This window comes from Brassica napus, chromosome C4 (assembly GCF_020379485.1).
Source record: "Brassica napus cultivar Da-Ae chromosome C4, Da-Ae, whole genome shotgun sequence".
NCBI lineage: Eukaryota > Viridiplantae > Streptophyta > Magnoliopsida > Brassicales > Brassicaceae > Brassica > Brassica napus.
Window position 1 is genome coordinate 14,281,100 of NC_063447.1, and position 20,537 is coordinate 14,301,636.

The 20,537-nt window shown below is 43.2% G+C and overlaps 2 protein-coding genes across 2 annotated transcripts; both read left to right on the forward strand.

Annotated features, from left to right (window-relative positions):
* The first annotated feature begins 12,780 nt into the window (after window positions 1–12,780).
* On the forward strand, window positions 12,781–13,960 carry LOC111210776 (actin-depolymerizing factor 6). The gene is made up of 3 exons (XM_022711373.2): window positions 12,781–13,049; window positions 13,267–13,532; window positions 13,626–13,960. Exons 1-3 carry the CDS (start codon window positions 13,026–13,028, stop codon window positions 13,774–13,776), a joined length of 441 nt encoding a protein of 146 aa, XP_022567094.1. The 5' UTR covers window positions 12,781–13,025; the 3' UTR covers window positions 13,777–13,960.
* Window positions 13,961–14,211: 251 nt separating this feature from the next.
* On the forward strand, window positions 14,212–17,878 carry LOC111210777 (transcription factor bHLH91). The gene is made up of 4 exons (XM_048754277.1): window positions 14,212–15,613; window positions 15,896–16,658; window positions 16,756–17,190; window positions 17,255–17,878. The coding sequence occupies exons 2-4, from the start codon at window positions 15,912–15,914 to the stop codon at window positions 17,366–17,368; spliced, it is 1,296 nt and encodes a 431-aa protein (XP_048610234.1). The 5' UTR covers window positions 14,212–15,613; window positions 15,896–15,911; the 3' UTR covers window positions 17,369–17,878.
* The last annotated feature ends 2,659 nt before the right edge of the window (window positions 17,879–20,537 follow it).

Below are 20,537 nucleotides of genomic sequence, written 5' to 3' on the forward strand. Positions count from 1 at the left end.
GTTAGGAGAAGTCTTCATGCTGAGCTTGAACCGGATGAAGACGATTCGGGGAGAATAAGAAAAAAGGTGTTTATTGATTATAGCTGGACCCGGTCAAGGGTTGCCTACGTACCCCGAAAGGGGATCAAGCCAATCGTAGTTCTACAACGAAGGATCACAAGTGTTTAGGTGAAAACATGTGGAGAGGTGTATCTCTCTCTACATGAGAGACCAAAAATAGAGTCCAAGAGCCCTCTCAAAGGAGGTTGGCTCCTTATTTATAGAAAGGAGAGGTCTAGGATTTCCTAGTGACCCACCTTTTAAATGGGCTGAGCTCATTATCTTATAAGCCTTGTTGGGGACAAAGTCCATGTCTAACAGTAAGCCCTCCAGTTCGTTGAGAGAGATGGAGTTGATCTCAATGAATTTTACGAAGAGGGTTTATAAGAAAACGGACTCAGTGTTTTACCCATGTCGCAGACGATTATCATGAAATGGCCGTCATGGTTAGGTTGCCATAGATGAAGTGTCATAGACGGACCGTCTCGGGCGAGTTGTCATCGACATACTTCTGATTCCGATTAGACTTCTTACTCCGAGATGGTTGAGCGAACGATCTGTGAGGACAGTGTTTTGAACCACCGGAGCAAGTTGTCATGGATGAAGTGTAAATAGACAAACTGCCAAAGACAAGTCGCCATAGACATCATCTATGAACGTACCGCCACGAGCAAACCATCACAATCAAATCGTCACGGGTGGACGTGTCTTCGTGGTATCACGTCATGCTCGAGACTTGCGAGCAATCTGAGTGACTGCGAGAGAGCGATCCGAGCCGAGTGACTGCGAGAGAGAGAGTCGAGTAACCGCGAAGAACAAGTCGAGTGACCGCAAGGGAGAGAGTCGAGTGACCGCAAGGGAGAGAGTCGAGTGACCGAAAGGGAGCGAGTCGAGTGACCGCGAGAGATCGAGCCAAGCGACTGCACAGATCGAGGTGAGAGAACGCTCTACGCCGAGTGATGACAGAAAGGTCGAGTGACAACAAAACGGTCGAGTGACGACTTGTTGGTCGAGTGATGACTCGTCGGTCGAGTGACGACTCGTCGATCGAGTGACGACAAAACGGTCGAGTGACGACTCGTTGGTCGACTAATGACTCGTCGGTCGAGTGACGACTCATCGATCGAGTGATGACTCATCGATCGAGTGATGACTCCTCAGTCGAGTGACGACTCGTCGGTCGAGTGAGGACTCGTCGGTCGAGTGAGGACTCGTCGGTCGAGTGAGGACTCGTCGGTCGAGTGACGACTCGTCGATCGGGTGACGACAGAACGACACGTCAACTCCGCGAGGAGAGAGAGATCTGAGCGACTGCGAGAGATCGTTCTGCACCGAGTAAGGAGAACGAGTGAGTGCCCGCGAGAGATCGAGCCAAGTGACTGCGCGAGAACGATCTGCGCCGAGTGACCATGAGAGATCGAGTCGAGTGACCGCGAGAGCGCGAGCCAACTGTTTTTGAGACGATTCATCGTGAAGCCATGATGTATACGTCAAATATGGATACGACTCAGCGAGTCCTTCTTGCTGAATCGACACGTCAACTCCACGAGGAGAGAGAGATCTGAGCGACCGCGAGAGATCAATCTGCGCCGAGTAAAGAGAACGAGCGAGTGACCGCGAGAGATCAAGCCAAGCGACTACGCAGATCGAGTCGACCGATTGCGAGAGAACGCTCTGCGCCGAGTGACGACAGAACGGTAGAGTGATGACAAAACGGTCGAGTGACGACTCGTCGGTCGAGTGAGGACTCGTCGGTCGAGTGAGGACTCGTCGGTCGAGTGAGGACTCGTCGGTCGAGTGAGGACTCGTCGGTCGAGTGAGGACTCGTCGGTCGAGTGATGACTCGTCAATCGAGTGATGACTCGACTGTCGAGTGAGGACTCGTCGGTCGAGTGACGACTCGTCGGTCGAGTGACGACTTGTCGGTCGAGTGACGACTCGTTGGTCGAGTGATGACTCGTCGCTCGAGTGAAGACAAAATGGTCGAGTGACGACTCGTCGGTCGAGTGAGGAGAGCGAGTGTGTGACCGCGAGAGATCGAGCCAAGTGACTGCGCGAGAACGATCATCGCCGAGTGACCGTGAGAGATCGAGTCGAGTGACCGCGAGAGCGCGAGCCAACTGTTTTCGAGACGATTCATCGTGAAGCCATGATGGATACGTCAAATATGGATACGCCTCAGCGAGTCCTTGTTGCTGAATCGACACGTCAACTCCACAAGGAGAGGGAGATCTGAGCTACTGCGAGAGATCGAACTGCGCAGAGTAAAGAGAACGAGCGAGTGACCGCGAGAGATTGAGCCAAACAACTGCGCAGATCGAGTGGAGCGGCTGCGAGAGAACGCTCTGCGCCGAGTGACGACAGAACGGTCGAGTGACGATAACATGGTCGAGTGACGACTCGTCAGTCGAGTGAGGACTTGTCAGTCGAGTGACGACTCGTCGGTCGAGTGACGACTCGTCGGTCGAGTGATGACTCGTCGATCGAGTGACGACTCGTTGGTCGAGTGATGAATCGTCGGTCGAGTGACGACAAAACAGTCGAGTGACGACAAAACAGTCGAGTGACGACAAAACAGTCGAGTGACGACAAAATAGTCGAGTGACGACAAAACAGTCGAGTGACGACTCGTTGATCGAATGACAACAAAACAGTCAAGTCACGACTCGTCGGTCGAGTGAGGAGAGAAAGTGAGTGACCGCGAGAGATCGACCCAAGTGACTGCGCAAGAACGATAAGCGCCGAGTGACCGTGAGAGATCGAGTGGAGTGACCGCGAGAGCGCGAGCCAACTGTTTTCGAAACGATTCATCTTGAAGCCATGATGGATACGTCAAATATGGATATGCCTCAGCGAGTCCTTGTTGCTGAATCAACACGTCAACTCCACGAGGAGAGAGAGATCTTTGCGACTGCGAGATATTGATATGCGCCGAGTAAAGAGAATGAGCGAGTGACCATGAGAGATCGAGCCAAGCGACTGCGCAGATCGAGTCGAGCGACTGCGAGAGAACGCTCTGCGTCAAGTGACGACAGAACGGTAGAGTGACGACAAAACGGTCGAGTGATGACTCGTCGGTCGAGTGACAACTCGTCGATCGAGTGATGACTCGTCGGTCGAGTGAGGACTTGTCGGTCGAGTGAGGACTTGTCGATCGAGTGAGGACTTGTCGGTCGAGTGATGACTCGTCGATCGAGTGACGACAAAACGGTCGAGTGACGACTTGTTGGTCGAGTTAGGACTCGTCGGTCGAGTGACTACTCGTCGATCGAGTGATGACTCATCGGTGAAGTGACGAGAGAACGGACTCCAGTTCAATCTTCCTTGAAGATACTTCTCCATGCCCCACGGTGGGCGCCAACTGATTGAACCGAGAACTGTCAACAAACTAGTGAATGAACGAGATGAGGACTCGTCGGTGGGGTTAGGAGAAGTCTTCATGCTGAGCTTGAACCGGATGGAGACGACTCGGAGAGAATAAGAAAAAATGTGTTTATTGATTATAGCTGGACCCGGTCAAGGGTTGCCTACGTACCCCGAAAGGGGATCAAGCCAATCGTAGTTCTACAGCAAAAGATCACAAGTGTTTAGGTGAAAACATGTGGAGATGTGTTTCTCTCTCTAGAAGTAGAGAGAGATGGATAAGAGACCAAAAATAGAGTCCAAGAGCCCTCTCAAAGGAGGTTGGCTCCTTATTTATAGAAAGGAGAGGTCTAGGGTCTCCTAGTGACCCCCCTTTTAAATGGGCTGAGCTCATTTTCTTATAAGCCTTGTTGGGGACAAAGTCCATGTGCAACAGTAAGCCCCCCAGTTCGTTGAGAGAGATGGAGTTGATCTCCATGAATTTTACGAAGAGGGTTTATAAGAAAATGGACTCAGTGTTTTACCCATATCGCAGACGATTATCATGAAATGGCCGTCATGGTTAGGTTGCCATAGATGAAGTGTCATAGACGGACCGTCTTGGGCGAGTTGTCATCGACATACTTGTGATTCCGATTAGACTTCTTACTCCGGGATGGTTGCGCGAACGATCTGTGAGGACAGTGTTTTGAACCACCGGAGCAAGTTGTCATGGATGAAGTGTCAATCGACAAACTGCCAAAGACAAGTCGCCGTAGACATCATCTATGAACGTACCACCACGAGCAAACCATCACAATCAAATCGTCACGGGTGGACGTGTCTTCGTGGTATCACGTCACGCTCGAGACTTGCCAGCAATCTGAGTGACTGCAAGAGAGCGATCCGAGCCGAGTGACTGCGAGAGAGAGAGCCGAGTGACCGCAAGGGAGAGAGTCGAGTGACCGAAAGGGAGCGAGTCGAGTGACCGCGAGAGATCGAGCCAAGCGACTGCGCAGATCGAGGCGAGAGAACGCTCTGCGCCGAGTGACGATAGAAAGGTCGCGTGACGACAAAACGGTCGAGTGACGACTCGTTGGTCGAGTGATGACTCGTCGGTCGAGTGACGACTTGTCGATCGAGTGACGACAAAACGGTCGAGTGACGACTCGTCGATCGACTGACGACTCGTCGGTCGACTGATGACTCGTCGGTCGAGTGACGACTCGTCGATCGAGTGATGACTCCTCAGTCGAGTGACGACTCGTCGGTCTAGTGACGACAAAACGGTCGAGTGAAGACTCGTCGGTCTAGTGAGCACTCGTCGGTCGAGTGAGGACTCGTCGGTCGAGTGAGGACTCGGCGGTCGAGTGGCGACTCGTCAATCGAGCCAAGTGACTGCGCGAGAACGATCCTCGCCGAGTGACCGTGAGAGATCGAGTCGAGTGACCGCGAGAGCGCGAGCTAGCTGTTTTTGAGATGATTCATCGTGAAGCCATGATGGATACGTCAGTCGAGTGACGACAAAACGGTCGAGTGACGACTCGTCGGTCGAGTGAGGACTCGTCGGTCGAGTGAGGACTCGTCGGTCGAGTGAGGACTCGTCGGTCGAGTGAGGACTCGTCGGTCGAGTGACGACTCGTCGGTCGAGTGACGACTCGTCGATCGAGTGACGACTCGTCAGTCGAGTGACGACTCGTCAGTCGAGTGACGACAAAACGGTCGAGTGACGACTCGTCGGTCGAATGACGACTCGTCGGTCGAATGACGACAAAACGGTCGAGTCACGACTCGTCGGTCGAGTGAGGAGAGCGAGTGAGTGACCGCGAGAGATCGAGCCAAGTGACTGCGCGAGAACTATCTGCGCCGAGTGACCGTGAGCGATCGAGTCGAGTGACCGCGAGAGCGCGAGCCAACTGTTTTCGAAACGATTCATCTTGAAGCCATGATGGATACGTCAAATATGGATACGCCTCAGCGAGTCCTTGTTGCTAAATCGACACGTCAACTCCACGAGGAGAGGGAGATCTGAGCGACTGCGAGAGATTGATCTGCGCCGAGTAAAGAGAACGAGTGAGTGACCGCGAGAGATCGAGCCAAGCGACTGCGCAGATCGAGTCGACCGATTACGAGAGAACGCTCTGCTCTGAGTGACGACAGAACGGTAGAGTGACGACAAAACGGTCGAGTGACGACTCGTCGGTCGAGTGACGACTCGTCGGTCGAGTGACGACTCGTCGGTCGAATGACGATAAAACGGTCGTGTAACGACTCATCGGTCGAGTGAGGAGAGCGAGTGAGTGACCGCGAGAGATCAAGCCAAGTGACTGCGAGAGAACTATCTGCGCCGAGTGACCGTGAGAGATCGAGTCGAGTGACCGCGAGAGCGCGAGCCAACTGTTTTCGAAACGATTCATCTTGAAGCCATGATGGATACATCAAATATGGATACGCCTCAGCGAGTCCTTGTTGCTGAATCGACATGTCAACTCCACGAGGAGAGAGAGATCTTAGTGACTGCGAGAGATCAATCTGCGCCGAGTAAAGAGAACGAGCGAGTGACCGCGAGAGATCGAGCCAAGCGACTCGCAGATCGAGTCGACCGATTGCGAGAGAACGCTCTTCTCCTAGTGACGACAGAACGGTAGAGTGACGACGAAACGGTCGAGTGACGCCTCGTCAGTCGAGTGAGGACTCGTCGGTCGAGTGACGACTCATCAATCGAGTGATGACTCGTCGGTCGAGTGAGGACTCGTCGATCGAGTGACGACTCGTCGATCGAGTGACGACTCGTCGGTCGAGTGACGACTCGTCGGTCGAGTGATGACTCGTCGGTCGAGTGACGACAAAACGATCGATTGACGACTCGTCGGTCGAGTGAGGAGAGCGAGTGAGTGACCGCGAGAGATTGAGCCAAGTGACTGCGCGAGAACGATCTTTGCCGAGTGACCGTGAGAGATCGAGTCGAGTGACCACGAGAGCGCGAGCCAACTGTTTTCGAGACGATTCATCGTGAAGCCATGATGGATACATCAAATATGGATACGCCTCAGCGAGTCCTTGTTGCTGAATCGACACGTCAACTCCACGAGGAGAGGGAGATCTAAGCGACTGCGAGAGATCGATCTGTGCAGAGTAAAGAGAACGAGTGAGTGACCGCGAGATATTGAGCCAAGCAACTGCGCAGATCGAGTGGAGCGGCTGCGAGAGAACGCTCTGCGCCGAGTGACGACAGAACGGTCGAGTGACGACAAAACTATCGAGTGACGACTCGTCGGTCGAGTGAGGACTCGTCGGTCGAGTGAGGACTCGTCGGTCGAGTGAGGACTCGTCGGTCGAGTGAAGACTCGTCGGTCGAGTGACGACTCGTCGATCGAGTGACGACTCGTCAGTCGAGTGACGACAAAACGGTCGAGTGACGACTCGTCGGTCGAATGACGACAAAACGGTCGAGTCACGACTCGTCGGTCGAGTGAGGAGAGCGAGTGAGTGACCGCGAGAGATCGAGCCAAGTGACTGCGCGAGAACTATCTGCGCCGAGTGACCGTGAGAGATCGAGTGAAGTGACCGCGAGAGCGCGAGCCAACTGTTTTCGAAACGATTCATCTTGAAGCCATGATGGATACATCAAATATGGATACGCCTCAGCGAGTCCTTGTTGCTGAATCGACACGTCAACTCCACGAGGAGAGAGAGATCTTAGTGACTGCGAGAGATCAATCTGCGCCGAGTAAAGAGAACGAGCGAGTGACCGCGAGAGATCGAGCCAAGCGACTGCGCAGATCGAGTCGACCGATTGCGAGAGAACGCTCTTCTCCAAGTGACGATAGAACGGTAGAGTGACGACGAAACGGTCGAGTGACGCCTCGTCAGTCGAGTGAGGACTCGTCGGTCGAGTGACGACTCGTCAATCGAGTGATGACTCGTCGGTCGAGTGAGGACTCGTCGATCGAGTGACGACTCGTCGATCGAGTGACGACTCGTCGGTCGAGTGACGACTCGTCGGTCGAGTGATGACTCGTTGGTCGAGTGACGACAAAACGATCGATTGACGACTCGTCGGTCGAGTGAGGAGAGCGAGTGAGTGACCGCGAGAGATTGAGCCAAGTGACTGCGCGAGAACGATCTTTGCCGAGTGACCGTGAGAGATCGAGTCGAGTGACCGCGAGAGCGCGAGCCAACTGTTTTCGAGACGATTCATCGTGAAGCCATGATGGATACGTCAAATATGGATACGCCTCAGCGAGTCCTTGTTGCTGAATCGACACGTCAACTCCACGAGGAGAGGGAGATCTGAGCGACTGCGAGAGATCGATCTGCGCAGAGTAAAGAGAACGAGTGAGTGACCGCGAGAGATTGAGCCAAGCAACTGCGCAGATCGAGTGGAGCGGCTGCGAGAGAACGCTCTGCGCCGAGTGACGACAGAACGGTCGAGTGACGACAAAACGGTCGAGTGACGACTCGTCAGTCGAGTGATGACTCGTCGCTCGAGTGAGAACTCGTCGGTCGAGTGAGGACTCGTCGGTCGAGTGAGGACTCGTCGGTCGAGTGAGGACTCGTCGGTCGAGTGACGGCTCGTCGATCGAGTGACGACTCGTCAGTCGAGTGACGACAAAACGGTCGAGTGACGACTCGTCGGTCGAATGACGACAAAACGGTCGGGTCACAACTCGTCGGTCGAGTGAGGAGAGCGAGTGAGTGACCACGAGAGATCGAGCCAAGTGACTGCGCGAGAAGTATCTGCGCCGAGTGACCGTGAGAGATCGAGTGAAGTGACCGCGAGAGCGCGAGCCAACTGTTTTCGAAACGATTCATCTTAAAGCCATGATGGATACGTCAAATATGGATACGCCTCAGCGAGTCCTTGTTGCTGAATCGACACGTCAACTCCACGAGGAGAGGGAGATCTGAGCGACTGCGAGAGATCGATCTGCGCAGAGTAAAGAGAACGAGCGAGTGACCGCGAGAGATTGAGCCAAATAACTGCGCAGATCGAGTGGAGCGGCTGCGAAAGAACGCTCTGCGCCGAGTGACGACAGAACGGTCGAGTGACGACAGAACGGTCGAGTGACGATAAAACGGTCGAGTGATGACTCGTCAGTCGAGTGAGGACTCGTCGGTCGAGTGAGGCCTCGTCGGTCGAGTGATGACTCATCGGTCGAGTGACGACTCGTCGATCGAGTGATGACTCGTCAGTCGAGTGACGACAAAATGGTCGAGTGACGACTCGTCGGTCGAATGACGATAAAACGGTCGAGTCACGACTCGTCGGTCGAGTGAGGAGAGCGAGTGAGTGACCGCGAGAGATCGAGCCAAGTGACTGCGCGAGAACTATCTGCGCCGAGTGACCGTGAGAGATCGAGTCGAGTGACCGCGAGAGCGCGAGCCAACTTTTTTCGAAACGATTCATCTTGAAGCCATGATGGATACGTCAAATATGGATACGCCTCAGCGAGTCCTTGTTGCTGAATCGACACGTCAACTCCACGAGGAGAGAGAGATCTGAGCGACTGCGAGAGATTGATCTGCGCCGAGTAAAGAGAACGAGTGAGTGACCGCGAGAGATCGAGCCAAGCGACTGCGCAGATCAAGTCGAGCGACTGCGAGAGAACGCTCTGCGCCGAGTGACGACAGAACGGTAGAGTGACGACAAAACTGTCGAGTGCCGACTCATCGGTCGAGTGACGACTCGTCGATCGAGTGATGACTCGCCGGTCGAGTGACGACTCGTCGGTCGAGTGAGGACTCGTCGGTCGAGTGACGACTCGTCGGTCGAGTGACGACAAAACGGTCGAGTGACGACTTGTCGGTCGAGTTAGGAATCGTCAGTCGAGTGACTACTCGTCGATCGAGTGATGACTCATCGGTCAAGTGATGAGAGAACGGACTCCAGTTCAATCTTCCTCGAAGATACTTCTCCATGCCCCACGGTGGGCGCCAATTGTTTGAACCGAGAACTGTCAACAAACTAGTGAATGAACGAGACGAGGACTCGTCGGTGGAGACGAGGACTGGTCGGTGGGGTTAGGAGAAGTCTTCATGCTGAGCTTGAACCGGATGGAGACGACTCGGAGAGAATAAGAAAAAATGTGTTTATTGATTATAGCTGGACCCGGTGAAGGGTTGCCTACGTACCCCAAAAGAGGATCAAGCCAATCGTAGTTCTACAGCAAAAGATCACAAGTATTTAGGTGAAAACATGTGGAGATGTGTTTCTCTCTCTAGAAGTAGAGAGAGATGGATGAGAGACCAAAAATAGAGTGCAAGAGCCCTCTCAAAAGAAGTTGGCTCCTTATTTATAGAAAAGAGAGGTCTAGAATTTCCTTGTGACCCCCTTTTAAATGGGCTGAGCCCATTATCTTATAAACCTTGTTGGGGACAAAGTCCATGTCCAACATAGGTTTGAAACTTATCACTTAGAGTTATTTATCTGTGTGGCCAGATAATTTGGATATCAAGCTTCCACGTAAATTAATCGAACTTGTTACTTGTCTATCGTTGGTGGGCCGATTCTACGGGCGTTCAATCCGGATATCGGTTCGGTTTAGGTTCGGTTGTTTTCGGATTTCGGTATTTCGGTTATTAAAATATAACTACCATTCTAAATCCATATTTACTTCGGTTCGGTTCGGTTTATATACCGTCGGTTTTCGGTTTATTCGGTTTTATACCAAAAAAACATAATTATTTAGTTTGAAATTATATAAAATGAATTTTAGAGTCATATTGTCAACACAGTCATTTATTAAAAATATATTACATGTTCAAATAAATGAACAAAAAAGTAAAAATGCTTCTACCATCAAATAAAATAATCAAATCTATTATTAAAATCAGAGCCTGAAATTTTGAAAATAAAAATATGAAATAAAACAAAAACATGAAAGAAAAGTTTTTCCACTGTTCCATATTTAGTGTTCATTAAAGTCATGCTTTTTCGATTGAACACGAAATTCTGTTTGTTTATAGATAAGAAAAAAAATTATGAAAATTTTCCATTAATTATTTTCTATCAAATTTATAATCTTCGTATTAATTTAGTGAATACTAAAATAAAGCAAAAAGATAAAAAAAAAACTTAAAAATAAGATGTCTGAATTGCGATGTATTGTTATTTAATTATAGTTCAATTGTTTTATAAATTGTTTTTTATTACTATAACATTATGGTAATAATTATTAACACAAATTTAACTTATATAAAAAATAGATATTCATGTATTGTTATAAAATAGATACATATTTACATGTTTCTACTTTTAGTCGGTTTTGTTCGGTTTATTCGGTTTAATCGGTTATATACCAAACCATATCCAAATCCTACGGTTTTTATAAAATTATATCCATTCGGTTTATATGGTATATACCAAAACCAAACCATATTGTCTATTTTGGTTCGGTACGGTACGGTTCGGTTTTACCATATTAAACAGTCCTAGCCTACTCCAAAAAATTAATCGGGTCTTCGTGTTCGGGTACCTCCAGATCATTAAAAAAACTTGATATTTCATTTTTTTAAAGATATTATTCTCATGGAAATTTTAATCCATATATGAAATTCGTGATTCATAAAATAAATAGTTTACCGATGTTCTTTTGAAACATTGAACCATATCGTTCTTATCGTATGTCTTAAAAAGTAATAACCATGAGATTACAAAATGAATGAAATTGTTGGAACTTTGACGTTATTGATAATTTAGTGTTACGGATCCTGACATGTTTCACCTACAAACAAGAACTGAATTTAAAAGGTTTCGAACCCGCGGTGCTTAACACTTTTTCAATCCGTTGTACTATTCGACTACTACGCTTGTGTGGTTATGTCAAAAGCAAACTTCAATGGTGTTTCAAATTAGATGTATTTACACCAAAATTACAGCATTAGAAAAACTAGAAAAGATCATCGACATCTATTATTACTAGGATCGTGCTCTTTGTTCACAATCTTAATAATACAATGCGGGTAATCTTCTCTTATTTACAAACACATAAAAACTACTCCAAATGTGGTGTTACATCTTTTTAATGCAAGTGTGGGTTTATTACTTGATAAAATTAAATCAACGTACAAATGGATCGTTACTTAACGATTATAGCGGGTACAATCCCACATTAAATACTACCTTTGGTCTCTTTCTTCCTAAGTTTCCTGACATGTCAAGAAATGAAGCATGTCAGCCATGTATTTTAGAATGAAAAATACAAATAAAAATTCATTTAGTCTATATATTGTATGATTTTGTTTATCTTCAAGGTATTCAGATTAATTAACAGGCAATGAAAGTCGTATACTTTGAGATATTTCACTTAGAAAAATCACAAACGAAGACTAAAGAGTCGAGGTCTAAAGTAAAAAGAAAAGCCAGTACACATTTTTTGACCATGGAAAATAAAATTTTAAACCACAGTGATATCAACTTTTTTATTTAGAATATATCTTCATAAAAGTAAATCAGATTCCACTTTGATTGAATTATATGATAATTGATGTAGACCTACAAAGACCCCCGCAGAAAATGAAAGTACGAACGAGGACAAGAACCGTACCTTCAATTTTTTCTCTACAATACTAATACTTTGGTTTCACCTATCAATATGACTATAGTCTTCAAGCACCAAATTGTAGTGGATTCATGATCTGGACAAAGACTTCTTCTTTTTGGACAATGTCCTACACTTTAAGGAACCTGAAATTAAGAGTCACCCAGCGAATTTTCTTCCAGTGCCATCAAGAAATCTATCGGTATAACATCCATACGTTAGCCTGGACTTGAGACAAAAATGGACTGAAGACATCGTTCATTCGTCATATGCGTCTTGCAAAATTATATCACTAGGGTCAATATATATCTTTGTAATTGACTTGGCATACGCTTCAACTAACTACATTTGCAATCAGGGGTGGTCCTGGACATAGTATTGGTATATAGCATTCAATTTTTTTAAAAAAAATTACATAATAAAAGGTCTCCAAATTTCTAAAAAAAATTAGAGAAAACCTTACGAAATTATTTATGGCTCCAATAATCTCAGGATCTCCCCTGTTCGCAGTGCATCTTCACCGGTCGCATCATGCTCTAATACCATATCAGTCCATGTTTTGCCTAAGACTCAGTAGAACCTTCTCTTCCACAAACACTTCTTTTAGTTTCTGCACTTGAGAAGGCTTCAAAGCTTTATGCAGAGCCTTTCCTAGTTCCTACCCTCACATTTCACGCATCTTGGACTGGTCTCTCGGAAAACAGTACGTCCTCTTCGAATCTTAAATCAGGCGGGCTTGACGACGTCGGTTCCATAACCCCCATTGGATTCTAATGTTATATAATAATGGGCCTAAAAAGGCTAGGCCTAAAATTCGATAAATACGCGGCGACTAGTTACGGGTCAAAGAAGACGACCTTTGGTGCCTCGAATCCGTCCAAAAAGATGAAATGGGGTCAAGAAGTCATCGCGTTGTTCTAACGCCACCGCCCACTTATTACTAGTAAACAAAAGTGTCCACCAAGACACACCAAAGCGACGCATCCGCATCCGATTTTCTTCTCGTATAAATTAAATTATAGCCTTTTTAATATATATATATATAATCTTGTCATACTTCTCTCAAACCCGGTTCTTGTCTGAAGAAAGCAGAATCAATCCATGTCTTTCAGAGGACTTCGCAAGGTAAAACAATAACAAAACATCATCTCTTTTCTCTCTTCTTGTCGCATGCACTCTTTAGATCTTCAGTTTCATTTCTGACAAAATTTCAAAAAGATTCGATTTTTGATGTTGAAACCCTATGTTGATAGATCATAATCATCACACTTGTTTTCTAATTGATTTATATAATTAAAAATCGAATCTTTTAATTGTATTGTTTATCTTATATATCGAACAGCCAAATGCAACATCCGGAATGGGTGTTGCGGACCAGAGCAAGACCACATACCACGAGCTCCAGAGGAAGAAGACTCATCGCTACGTCGTCTTCAAGATCGACGAACTCAAAAACCAAGTGGTGGTTGAGAAGACAGGAAACCCAGCGGAGAGCTACGATGACTTCTTAGCTTCTCTCCCCGACAATGATTGCAGATACGCCGTTTACGACTTTGATTTCGTCACCGCTGAGAATTGCCAGAAAAGCAAAATCTTCTTCGTCGCTTGGTTAGTTTAACTTTAATTTGAATCTTTCGACTTTGATGAGGTCTCTTTTGAAAATAATAATAATGTTGGAGGATTGTTGGGACTTTTGTCTAGGTCTCCAGACACTTCAAGAGTCAGGGCGAAGATGGTTTACGCGACTTCGAAAGAGAGGTTTAGGAGGGAGCTTCAAGGGATTCACTATGAGATTCAAGCTACTGATCCTACTGAGGTTGATCTTGATGTCCTACGCGAACGAGCCGACTGAGGATTATTTGTTCTCTATTAAGACGATTACTTATGGTAATGTAATGAAAATAATCATTCAGGATTTCTCGTATTCTCGTCTCGTGGGTGGATTTGTGTAACCACAGTTTCATGTTCTATGGACAAGTGTACTAAACTCAGTTGATGTTTCAGATTGCTCATCTATAAAACCTCTTTGTAACTTAGTGTTGTTAGAACCTGACCGTAGTTGTTTAGGGTCGAATCGTGGATTGTGTACGAGTTGTGAGACTCTGTAAAACCGCATCAGCTTTTAATACCACGGGTAAATGCCACCCATCAAAAATCATGGAATCTTGTAAAATTTTCTCTTAACGCAAGTACAAGCACACAAATGATCTTTTCACATGTTTTTTGTTATCGTACAACCAGCCTGTGAGCTTTCGCTCTTAAACCTGCCTCGTTTATTCATGGTCCAATCGTTCAAGACCCTGTTTTTTTTGTATTTTAGAGGCTATATCTCCAAGGCGAGGTAGCTAACTCCTAGAACAGTTAAGACCATTTCAAAAAGAGGTCAAACCATGGACTGTGACCTAAGGAACTAGGTGGACGTGCCTCCGAAATTCGTGAAGTAGTTAAACTTGAATGAGGCTATTAAAAGCAGGTCGGTCAAGGCACATTTGCTTACTTAAACACACATGCATTGTACGGTCTACAAACTCGTTTTATTTAGCCGAATCGAAAGATCATTCTTGTAACATTTTTACTCATAGAGAACATTGTTTATATTTTCTTTTAAAATTCATACAATCACTCGAAAGAAAAAAATTCATCCAATCAGTTGCAGAATATTTATTGTGGGTTTGAACTCCCACACAACCGGTTAAAGTTGAACCGCAATCCTATAATGTATCCGGTTAGGCGATCTAATTGTAAAGGACCTATCACCTAACGTTACCAAATTGTTGAAGAGATATTGCGAGATTGGGAGATTCTGTGGAATCATCAAATGACGTAGCTACCCTTGACAGTCTGAAATTAAAATATAAAAGGAAAAAGGAGATTCCGGGTGGGGCCCATTGCCGTTGTGTCTGAAAAAGCGAGATTGCATGATCCAACTGATCTCTCTACTAATAATATCAACTAATTTATCTGTTTATTGTATTTTATCATATTAACAGCAGCAAATGTTAAATTCTTTTTTTTTGTCATCAAATGTTAATTTTTTTAAAATGTACAATTACCAACTTTTGATCACAGTCCATTATTTGTTTGACATTTGGGAACATCAATAACCAAATGTTTTTGAATTCATCTTTACCTATTTAGTCTCCATATCTAATTTAAAAATTTAAAACACATTTTAAAAAGTATTTTTCTTATTTGTATATTGTACTGAAGACGATAAAAAAAAATTTAAAACATTTCTCCAATCTTAACATGTTTTTGGTTTATTTTAGGAACTTACAGGGTTGGACATTTATTTGTGACAGGAAATAAAGGATGGAACTTTAATTTGTTGCTCATTCGACAAATTTTACTCTTTATTAAAAGGAAAACTCAAAAAAAAAATAGCAGAAAAATGTTTCCTCCGTCTTCAAGTATATATATAGTCGAGAGTCTCGAGAGCTGTCTAAACAAATACCAATAACACGTCCAAAAAAACAAGAAAGACCCAATAGACACAAACACATCCTAACCCCATAAAACAGAAAATAAAAGAATCCTCCTTCTTCTTGAAATTTGAATTCCAAAATCCAAAGTGCTGAAATGATCTTTGAAGGTGTAACTGTGTGAATTTTAAGCTTATGACACAATTGTGGTATTTCAAGGTTCTTAAAAGAGAAGAAGAAGTTGAAGATCATCATCGTCTAACTCTGGTAATGGGATCATTTCGTTCTTTTATACATTTCGAATATGTATGGGCTAAGTCTGAGAGTAAGTAAAATGTGAGAGAGAATACTAATGCAAATGTATAAGAGAATAAACTTTTTACAATCAGAATCAAAGATCATCAGAAAACAAAACATAAAAAGGAAAGGGACAGAGACTGAAGAGAACTAGTTTGAGATTAGGTTTGGAAGTTATGCAAAATGTCTTTCTACTATATGGCTTCTGTCTTGATGATTATAGTAGTGAAAGTTAACTTTGGTTTGTTACAGAGAAAATTGGTTGAGAATGTACGAGGAAAGTTTATGTTTTGATCCTACTCCAATGGTGGACGCAATCCTTAACAACAACGGCGGCTACTCTGAGTCCACCACGGCAGCAGAAACAGGGTTTCCGGTAAGAAATCAGTTTCAACCACCGATCTTGGTAACCGGGAACACAACAAACAGCTTCAACGACGACCTTAGGCTCCCAACAATGGAGGAGTTCTCTGTTTTCCCATCTGTTGTCTCTTTCCCAAGCTCAGAAATTCAGAACCTCAACGACAACAACCATATGATCCAGGAAATGATTCACTGGTCGAATTGGGACAACTCTGGACTCTTTATGAACACTTCAGTTCCAAACACAACAACAACTCCAACTCCTGATCTTCTCAGCCTCTTGCATTTGCCTAGACGCTCAATGCCATTACCAAGCTCGAACGTTTCTGATATACTGTCCGGTTCTTGCTTCACATATGACCCGCTCTTCCACTTAAACCTTCCTCCACAGCCTCCATTATTCCCTTCTGCTAATTATGACTACTCAGGGTTCTTCCTAGATACCAATACTAGTCAAAGAGATCAGTCAAGTGCTGGTGATGAGAACAACAATGCTCAATTAGATAGCGGAATCATTGATTTTAGCAAGAAAATTAGACGTAAAGGAAGAGGGAAGCAGAAGAACAAACCTTTTACAACAGAGCGTGAGAGAAGATGTCACTTGAACGACCGGTTCGAGGCCTTGAAATTGCTCATTCCTAGCCCGACCAAGGTTGGTTATATTTATTTCATTCCTTTGTCTCCAAATGTCTCTTTGCTTAATTTATATAATGTCTCTTTGCTCAATTTATATTTCATTCCTTTATTAGGCAGATAGAGCATCCATTCTTCAAGATGGAATCGATTACATCAAGGAGTTGCAAAGAAGAGTAAGCGAGCTTAAGTATTTGGTTGAGAGGAAAAAATGTGGTGGTAGACACAATAACAACAACAACAACTCGGATGATTGTATTAATGAAGATACTAATGATGATGAAAACATAGTGAAGAAGCTAGAGAGTGATGTAAGAGACCAGTGCTCAAGCAACAACTCGCTAAGGTGTTCATGGCTGCAGAGGAAGTCTAAAGTAACAGAAGTTGATGTTAGGATTGTTGATGATGAAGTAACAATCAAAGTGTTTCAGAAAAAGAAGATTAACTGTTTGTTGGTTGTCTCTAAAGTGCTTGACCAGCTTCATCTCGATCTTCATCATGTCGCTGGAGGGCAGATTGGTGAGCATTATTGTTTCTTGCTCAACACCAAGGTTAGTGATCAATGAATATATATATGTTGGATTTGAGTTTGGTATTGATATGAATAAAATGCAGATAAATGAAGGATCAACAATATATGCAAGTGCAGTAGCGAACAAAGTGATTGAAGTTGTGGATCAACACCACATGGCTGCTCTTCCCATCAATAAATTCTTGTTACTAGGCTAACTTTATCTAACTTTCTGACGTTTGTAATCCATGTTTAGTCATTTTTCAAAGACTCAATATTATCTTTTTTTTAAGCCGAATGTAGGTTATATAGTTTGGATATTCAGCTTAAAACGGCAACACATGTAACTGCTATATTCTCCCAAACAAGTATTATTACTGGAAAGACGAATGTTTCAGAGAAACGAAGTATTGATGAGCAAAACATATGATCATGCATGCTCCATGTATAGTTTATAGGTATAGAAATTCATCGTATGTTACTAGGGAGATAGAGCATCCATTCTCCAAGATGAGACTTGGTAATGATGATGAAGACATGGTCGCCTGGGCATTTTACCCGGAACCAAAAAATCCAACCGGAACCGATCCGAAAATATCCGATCCAAAACCGAACCGAAAATTTATAAGTATCTATTGGGTCCAAAAAATTTCTATCCGAAAGAACCGGAACCAAAAAGAACCGATCCGAATAGATCCAGACCCAAAAAATAGACCCGGACCCGATAAGAACCGATTCATATCCGACTTAAAAACATAAATATCCAAAACTATGATTTTGTGTTCTATTTTCTATATTTTATTTTATGATTTAGTTAAAATAATTTTTTTGTTAAAAATGTTATTATTTTTATAGCATTTTCAAGTAATATGAAACTTTAAATATAAACTTTAGAGTTTTAAAATATTTTATTTTAATTATTAATAGTTTATTTTAAGTTATTTTGTAAAATTTAAGATATATATGATAAACTTCGACTAAATATGATAGGGTTTGGTTATTTTATGTCATTTTCATATCCTAAATACCCGAACCTGATCTAGTACGAATCCGAAAATTATGAGTATTTTATAGGTATTTTAATTATAGACCCGAACCGACCCAGACCCGAGAAGAACCGATCCGAACCAAAAATTTACAATTACCTATTGGATCCAAATGTCTAAGACCCGAAGGACCTGGACCCGAGAGGAACCGGCCCAAACCCGACCTGAAGACCCGAACGCCCGAGCCTTAACACGAAGAAGAAGCTTGAATAAGGAATTCAAAAGTAGCCAAAATTTAAAAGTATTTGTGTCCAACCCTAATCAAACGTGTAAATGTTTTTTTATATCTAATTTATTAATTTAGAGTCTTATTTTTATCTAGTATTAACAAGTCATAGTAAAACCATTTAAAAAAATAGTTAATATGACATATTTTATTGCTTACATTAATAATAAACAACTATAAATTTATTTATTTTTAATTATAACAGAATCTATTGAGAAAAAATCTAACAAAATTTTACTAATTTTTTTTTATAAAATAATACATTAATTAATTTTGTAATTAGTAATATAATAATTTATAAATGAATATTAATTAAAATTTATTCTAAACTAAAAAAAAATAAAAATTCTATACTATTTTTATAAATTTTACAATGATATTGTTTTATATAAAAAGAGAAGTGGTTTATGAATTAAATATGGCAAAATTTTAGTAAATAGGTAAATTAAGAAATTTTATTTTAAATTTTTTCATTTAAATAATTTATTACTCTTCATTAAAATAAGTTAAAATTCATAAAGTATATAATATTTTTATACAAAAATAAATTGAGTAACATAGGTTAAAATTTTACATCTATAACATTTATAAAAAAGATCCGTACAGTCGTGCGAGTCAAAATATAATTTTCGGTTAAAATAAGCTATAAAACTAATTGTAAATGTCATTTTCTTCTAAATCATTCTGATAATTACTGAAAAGGAGAGAGTTATTCGGTTTTTTTTTTAATTCAGATTAAATACTTACTGATGATATACATATATCATGTCTGCTCCATAGTCTATAGGTAACAAATATTAAGCATTGGAGAAATATTCAAATACTTGTTTTACTCATTCTCGTCTGTGATATCGTGACGGGCTGGACCTGTTAACTCGGAGTTTGGTAGAACTAATTTTGGTTCAAATTAGATTTCATATTTTCAGAGAAGTGGTTCCAATCTAGACATCTAACAATACTAAAAGGGATTTAACTAGAACTCTCAGCTATGCCACATAGGATTAAAAAATCAATCAATGATAGAGATGTGTGATGCCACGTCACCATAGATTTGTAGAATGAAAAGAAAATCTGGAACTTCCGTTTGATCTCCTAAATATTCCACTTCGACGTCTCAGTTCTGCAATCGCTGTTACCAATGAGCTCTTTAATCCCTCCTTGAAAACATTTCACCTCACTTGGTCCTCCTATAAATCGCTTCGTCTAAAACCTAAAACCACCCGAAATCCAAAACATATGGCAACTAAATCCACCGGAAAGTCTCCCGTCGCCGTTTATTTCAAGAACATGACCAGCGAAATCCGAGCTACAATTTCAGTTGAACCTTTTCTAGGAGGCTAGATACATTGCGAAAGGTGGGAGCTTTATTGGGTTAGAGCTCCTCCTCATCGACTAACAGGTTTGTGTGCTTATTGTGTCGTGCCAACATGTTTACACTTATGGCCTTTATATTTTCTCTGTTTCGAATTTCCAGAGTACTTGGATGAATCGATTTTAATACCAAAGAATACATATGTTCTAATTCATGAGTCCCAGGACGGCCTCGCATCAGACTTATCACTTCACAAGAGTACGTTCTTTCAGATCTTCTGATTTCCATCTACTTTTTCCACTTATTTAGCTATTTTGTCTTACCCTTAACAAAAAGATGTTTACCTAAACATAAGTTGAAAGTGTGACTATTGGCTTGAAGAACACCTGGATTTTCATGTTAAATAGTGCAATAATCTGAATGTTGCAAGCCTAGAATCAAGAATAAAGTGGAGCATGTCCAAGCTGAAACAATCAATTCTCATGTTGCTGATATGAGCCGACTGCGATCTCGTAACCGGTGCCGTCTTTTAACGTTAAGAAGAAGTAGCTAAGCTTCCTTTAACCCTAAGCTCTCTTGGAAATTAAGGTTAATTGTTGGAAGTTGAATCTTTATTATTCATAAGAAACTATTATATAGGTTACGCTACAAGAAATCATAACCTAAATTAAAAAGGAAAAGTAACTTAACTAAAAAGGAAAAACACCAAACTCTTAATCTAACGCTAAAAGGAAATCATTAAGACCGTAATCTAACTCCAAAACCATATCTCATATCATTACTCTCCTCCTCGACTAGGAGCT

What these genes read in the sequence shown, in the direction of transcription:
- LOC111210776 (XM_022711373.2), top strand. Translation starts at nt 13,026, where the DNA reads ATGTCTTTCAGAGGACTTCGCAAG. An exon ending in CTTTCAGAGGACTTCGCAAG is followed by an intron (nt 13,050 to 13,266) that starts GTAAAACAATAA and finishes TATATCGAACAG; the next exon opens with CCAAATGCAACATCCGGAAT. An exon ending in AAAATCTTCTTCGTCGCTTG is followed by an intron (nt 13,533 to 13,625) that starts GTTAGTTTAACT and finishes ACTTTTGTCTAG; the next exon opens with GTCTCCAGACACTTCAAGAG.
- LOC111210777 (XM_048754277.1), top strand. Translation starts at nt 15,912, where the DNA reads ATGTACGAGGAAAGTTTATGTTTTGATCCTACTCCAATGGTGGACGCA. An exon ending in TCATTCCTAGCCCGACCAAG is followed by an intron (nt 16,659 to 16,755) that starts GTTGGTTATATT and finishes TTCCTTTATTAG; the next exon opens with GCAGATAGAGCATCCATTCT. An exon ending in GTTTCTTGCTCAACACCAAG is followed by an intron (nt 17,191 to 17,254) that starts GTTAGTGATCAA and finishes AATAAAATGCAG; the next exon opens with ATAAATGAAGGATCAACAAT.